This window comes from Triticum dicoccoides, chromosome 2A (assembly GCF_002162155.2).
Source record: "Triticum dicoccoides isolate Atlit2015 ecotype Zavitan chromosome 2A, WEW_v2.0, whole genome shotgun sequence".
Taxonomy (NCBI): Eukaryota; Viridiplantae; Streptophyta; class Magnoliopsida; order Poales; family Poaceae; genus Triticum; species Triticum dicoccoides.
In genome coordinates this window covers 721,055,381-721,061,676 of record NC_041382.1, presented here as the reverse complement: position 1 = coordinate 721,061,676, position 6,296 = coordinate 721,055,381, and the positions used below count along the sequence as shown (strand labels likewise).

General features: G+C 45.8%; 1 protein-coding gene across 1 annotated transcript; it reads left to right on the top strand.

Moving 5' to 3' along the window:
• The first annotated feature begins 1,432 nt into the window (after window positions 1-1,432).
• On the top strand, window positions 1,433-5,969 carry LOC119356591 (peroxisome biogenesis protein 22-like). The gene is made up of 9 exons (XM_037623571.1): window positions 1,433-1,722; window positions 4,153-4,383; window positions 4,464-4,511; window positions 4,610-4,666; window positions 4,747-4,848; window positions 5,070-5,135; window positions 5,239-5,340; window positions 5,420-5,542; window positions 5,714-5,969. Exons 1-8 carry the CDS (start codon window positions 1,564-1,566, stop codon window positions 5,531-5,533), a joined length of 879 nt encoding a protein of 292 aa, XP_037479468.1. The 5' UTR covers window positions 1,433-1,563; the 3' UTR covers window positions 5,534-5,542; window positions 5,714-5,969.
• The last annotated feature ends 327 nt before the right edge of the window (window positions 5,970-6,296 follow it).

Sequence of the window (6,296 nt, the reverse complement as noted above, 5' to 3'; positions counted from 1 at the left end):
GAGGGCCGCGCGCGGGCTCTCCGGGCCGGCGGCGGAGGGAGGCGGCCAGGCCAATGGGGAGGCTCCACGTGGCGGCGGCGGCTTTGTCCGGCCGGACCGGACCTGTCCGGCGCGGCGGAGGTGCGGGGAGCTAGGGTTAGGGGTGTATTGATCCGAAAATTTCACGGGAGTGGCCTTTTTATAGGTAGGAGGAGCTAGGAGGCTCCAAATTGAGCACGGTTTTCGGCCACGCGATCGTGATCGAATGATCTAGATGATGGAGGGGATTTAGGTGGGTTTTGGACCATTTTGGAGGGGTGTTGGGCTGCAACACACACGAGGCCTTTACGGGTCCTTGGTTAACCGTTGGAGTATCAAACGAAGCCCAAATGGCACGAAACTTGACAGGCGGTCTACCGGTAGTAAACCAAGGCCGCTTGGCAAGTCTCGGTCCAATCCGAAAACGTTTAATACCCGCACACGAAAAGAGGCAAAAGGGGACACCGGAGGACATAGGAGCGCCGGATTGCAAAACGGACAACGGGGAAAATGTTCGGATGCATGAGATGAATATGTACGCAAATGAAATGCACATGATGACATGATATGCAATGCATGACACGCAAGCACCTGACAAGGCAACAACATCGAATAACTGGAATACACCTGGCACATCGGTCTCGGGGCGTTACAGAACGAGACAAACACACACACACACACAGAGAAAGAGAGATGTCATGTGGTCCTATTCCACCTTACAGTGTTGACCTAATCAAAACCGTGCCAAAAAAGTCAAAATCGGATTTGACCGAGGAACACTCTTTCTAGGGACTATTCTACCCGATGTTAAGAGTTAAGGGACAAAGCTTGCATCAAGAAGCGGTCAAAACCGAGTTTGACCAAGAAATATCGCTGTCAGGGACTAACCATGATTGGTATGAAGAGTTGAGAGACAAAGATTAAAAACAAGTTCAGAAAGCCTCACTTCTTGATAAACCGAGGGAAGAAAAACGCACTTTAGGACATGTACAATAGTTGATAAGATAGTATTATCTTTAGTTTTGCATACAATGGTTGATAAGATAGTATTATCTTAAGTCTTGCATGTAATTCAGAGATGACAAGAAAATATGTCTACAATAAGTCATCTCTTAGCCTTATCTTCAATAACTAGCTATTTCTAAAAATGTAGTGAGACATATTGTGCTAAGAGATCATCTTTTATCTTCTTTTAAATAAAAAAGACAATAATAAAAGAAGACAAAATTTTTTCTTATGAATTATCTCTTCTTCATCTTATCATTAAACCACATGGGGCTGTTAAAATAGCATCATTGTACATGCTTACCTGCGAGAACGAGGTTTACCACGCCAGGTCGTGACAAAAACAACAGCACGAAGCAGCCGCTTTCCCCTTCCTTCCGTCCCGACATCTCACAGGTCACACAGCCCACCCGCCCCCTCCAACCCCACCCCAAATTACACTTCCGCCCCCCGCCTCGCCGCGACCGACGAGCGCCTCGGACTAGCTCCTAGGGTTTGTCTTACCGAGCCGCCCGTCCCCACCCCGTCTCGTCGGCGGCGATGGCTTCGGAGTCCGCCGCGGCGGCGGCGTCGGCTTCGTCCCCGGCGGCGGCGCGGGCCGGGGGCGGGAAGGACGACGAGCTGGCCGATCTGGTGCGGCGCATCGTCGACGTCCTCTCCCGCTACTCCGATCGCCTCCCCTTCGACCTCGACCGCCAGGTTTCCGCTCGGATCTGTGGCCTCGGTCCCGTCCCGTCAACTGATGCGTGAATGATCTGTCGGTAGCACTACTGTAGTACCTCGTAGCTGAGGAATTCCCTTTTGTTGGTGGCCTGACCTCCAAAGCTGCTGGCTCCATATTTGGGGAAAGGCTGTGCTTCTTAGATGTGTATAGGCCACCGGGTGTTCTGCTGCGCAAGCTATCACTGCCTAGGTTGCGAAGCATCGATTCAGTAATGTCTTGTTAGCTGCTGCGCAAGCTTCAGGCATGTTCATGGTGGGGGTTCGCAGGTGTTCACTGTAAAGCATGGCTCCTATTGTTCAGGGTAATGCGTGATCGGTTTCGGCAAAAGGTCAGGGGATTGCTGTGGTCCTTGTGATTTTGATGTCTCCTTGGCTGAAAGAATCAGTCACTACTGCTATATGGGATTGCCGGTTAGTCAGACAGATGCAAACTTTCGGATGGCCACTATGTGTACCGCTGTGGGCAGATAGTGATGGGGTGTTTTTTGCTATTCCTGAATTTAATATATATTTAAGTCACACTGCCAAATGGCAAATATTCTTTAGTTGATAGAATATGATGTCCTAGATCAATAGAGCATACCTATTTAACCCCTTCCATTCCGGACAGAATACCTGATCATTCTTCTTTAGAACAAAAACAGCACGCAGCAGCTTGCATTCCGTACTGGCCATAATTCTGGCAATTCCAGCCAGGACACTGCAATAGCGCAGCGGCGAAAAATTAACAACAAACAGTTATCTTCTAGGAACAGCAGATTAGCTTGATGTTTTTCTCTTTTCCCATTCATAGTGAAGGTGGAGATTAAGTAGAAACAGCGCGCAAAAGAACACAAAATTGGAGAAGTTTTTAGCCTACAGGAGGGGAACTGCCATTAGATAGAAATCTGTAGGAGAGGAGCGGGTGCACTGGATCATACCTTGATGCTGAGTCTGAGAGGCGAAGGAGTCAAGGAGCCCACCACCGGTGAGCTACTGAATCAGGGAGCATGGCAGTGAACTGCTTCTGTAGCCTGAGAGGGGGGAAGAGACGAGGAGCCCACCACCGGCTTGCCACGGGCGAGCTATTGGCCTGCTGTTGGAGCCTGAGAAGGGGAGGGTGCGGGAAGCGCACCGCCATCTTGCGGCCAGAGCACTGCTGCTAGAGCCTGAGAGGGGGAGGAGGTGAGTAGCCCACCGCCGGCTTGTCGCCGGTTTGCCTGCTAGATCTGGTGGCGCCGCCAATAGTGGGTACAGCAGGGAGGAAGAGGATCGGGAGTAGAGGCTGGACACAAGGGATGGGGACAGGCTAGGGTTGCCTGCTAGATCTGGTGGCGCCGCCAAGAGTGGGTACAGCAGGGAGGAAGAGGATCGGGAGTGGAGGCTGGACACAAGGGATGGGTACAGGCTAGGGTTAGGATATGCCCCTTACTCAGCATTTGCTGGGCCGGGCCGGGCCATACAAGAAAGGATCAGGGAAGCTTCTGAAATGTATCTGAATTAAGACACTTTATTATTACCATACTCACCGATACTCCACTGATACATATCAGGAATGTATCCTTATCAGATACAGTATTTGATACGGACACGCTGGTTGCCGGACAAATCGGTGCCACAGAGCGAGGTGGTAGTATTGTCCTGAGGTTCTACTTTTACCGAGAGCCAGTATACATGGAACATTCGACCTGTTGCTTTGTAGGCTTCGCTGTTCCCTTGTTGTAAACATGCTAGGCCAAGCTACCATTAACCCTTTCATCATTTTTTTTCATGTTTTATCTTTCTTCTAATTATATGACTTGTGTCTATAAATTGAATGCACATTAATTAATATGTCCATATCGAAATGGAATGCTCTGGTAATGAGACATTCTGTTTCAAACACCAAAGCAACATAAGTAAGCACTTCACGCAAGACATCAAGACCTGTGACGTCTATAATTGCAAATTTACACTGTTTGAACAACGATATGATTCCACAAAGTATAAGTGCTTGATGCAAACAGTGGACTGATCAGTGCATTGTGTGTTACTTGGCTAGAACAAAAGGATACATCAAGTTTTGTGGGTTCTATAGTGCTAAGTCCCTGACTCCTGGTTGCCAGATATGTTATTTTGAGTCCTGGTTGCCAGAATTATTGAAGTACTTCTTTCATTTCCTCGTTTAGAAACTTCGCTTGCTTACCACACTTGCTGCAATTGCCATCACAAGTTTTGAGTCCTGGTTGCCAGAATTATTGAAGACTGAAGTACTTCTTTCATTTCCTCGTTTAGAAACTTCGCTTGCTTACCACACTTGCTGCAATTGCCATCACAAGTTTTGTAGGTTCTCAAGTGCAAGTCCCATGACTTGCCATTTTTATGATATGTTATTTTGAGTCCTTGTTGCCAGAATTATTGAAGTACTTCTTTTGTTTCCTTGTTTAGAAGCTTCGCTCGCTTACCACACTTGCTGCAATTGCCATCACAATTGTATTTGCCTGGAAACTGTTGAGAGCTCCTCCAGAGCAACCTCGGAGGCAACGGAGACGGGATGCTCCATCATCTAGCAACACAAGCAGTAGATCACAGCCAGGTGCTTTGGTCGGAACGGATGCCTGCTCATCGGTAGATTCAAGAGCACATGAAGCGATCAATCAGCTTTTCCAACCAGTAAATGTAGTGTTTCCTTTGTTTTTTCTAAATAATGTTAATGTTCAAATAACCCTTAGGTTGATAGTTGCCTGTTTCTTCTTCAGCTGACTCTTGAGCAGCTTGTCAGGCATAAACTGAGCGAAGGGCGAAGGGTACTGCACAAACAACTGCTTTTAGTGTTGTTACAAAATTTTAAGCGTCCTGTTGGACCAATGCATGTGTTTCACTAATGTGGGAAGAACTGTTTCAGGTTACCTGCCGGTTACTTGGTGTGATTTTGGAGGAAACAACTCCAGAGGAGCTCCAGGTGGGCAGAAATGCTTCAGCAAATTTTGCTATTTTTTATTGACTAACTGACGAATTCATGTATGTACTGTCTTTCTTCAGAATCACGTTACAGTGAAACCTTCTGTTTTGGAGGTTCTTCTAGAAATTGCAAAAATTTGTGACGTCTATCTGATGGAGCACGTTCTTGATGATGAAAGTGAGGTAGGTCTTGAAAGAGCCCCCGTGTTCTCTTGTTACTTTATTATGTTGTGCACCAGTATACTTCCATCATCATATGCATACCAAATAAAGTTTTCATTTCACTGCAGCTCGTTGTTTTGGAATTTAGAGTTTGCATTATTACAAGTATGTGCTTCATTACATAGTTTAGTGTTTGGAGCAGACCATTTTAACTTGACCCCCACACATTTGAATTGATGCAGGAAAAGGTACTGTCTGCCCTAAGTGAAGCTGGGCTTTTTACCAGTGGCGGTTTGGTGAGAGAGAAGGTAAACTTCATAATAAGACCTTGGAGACAGACATTTATCACTGCTTTAGTTTTGGATATATGGAATAGGTGTTTGAAATATAACTCTTTGCTGAAATCTGTAGGTTCTCTTCTGCAGTACGGAAATTGGCCGCACCTCTTTTGTCCGGCAACTGGAACCTGACTGGCACATTGACTCGAGTCCTGAAATCGTTCACCAGTTATCTGTAAGTCACAAATGCACCAATGCAGAGGTTTGATTTGCTATCTCCATTGCAGAGGTTTGATTTGCTATCTCCATTGCAGAGGTTTATCAAGTATCAGCTGCACATTTCGCCACAGCAAACAGAAAGGGTGTCACCCAATGTTTTCAGCTCTGCAAGCTTGGAACAGTTCTTTGGAGGCCTTGATCAGAGATGACAAAGTGAGGTACAACAGGAACTAACATACAGATCTACATGTGCATTTGCATGTTTTTATGAAACGAAATAATTGGTTCGACGCATCTTATATAACCAAAGTGAGAGCTCAAGATAACAGAAAATACATATACGCTTCTACCTGAAAAGCTCTTATGTTTTGAATGTGCATAATTTGCAGGTCAGACTCAAGCGAGCCGTGGCATGGTGAGAGCGCAGAGGAACATCATTGTTCAATTTATTTTCTTGAATGGTGCAATTCGTTTTTCTTGTATTGTGTGTAAAAGTCTTGTTGTGGCTAGTACTAAACTTGTTCTGCAATGCCCCATAAGCTATGGATAGAAAGACAGCGCCTGTAGATTCATGTATCAACATTGTCCCTGTATAACCAAAGTAAACAGCTGTCAAGATGATGATATGTATTTTCACAACCAGCACTAGCGCTCCGGCAAAGATAGATGATATTGATGCCACCCCTCGACCTCCACAGTTCTAGGGTCTGGGCTACATCGTACATGTAGCCATTCTTTTGACAAAATAATGATTCAAAAATACCCCTTCCGATCCAAATTACTCGTCGCAGAAATGGATGTATCTAGAACTAAAATACATCTAGATACATTCATACCTGCAACAAGTAATTCGGAATGGAGGGAGTAGTATTTTTGTACCTCGAAAGAATCCGAGAAATGTATACATATTTTAATATGTGGTGTAGAGCAAATACAAAGAACAAAATGGGCTTCTTTTAGCCTATACAAAAC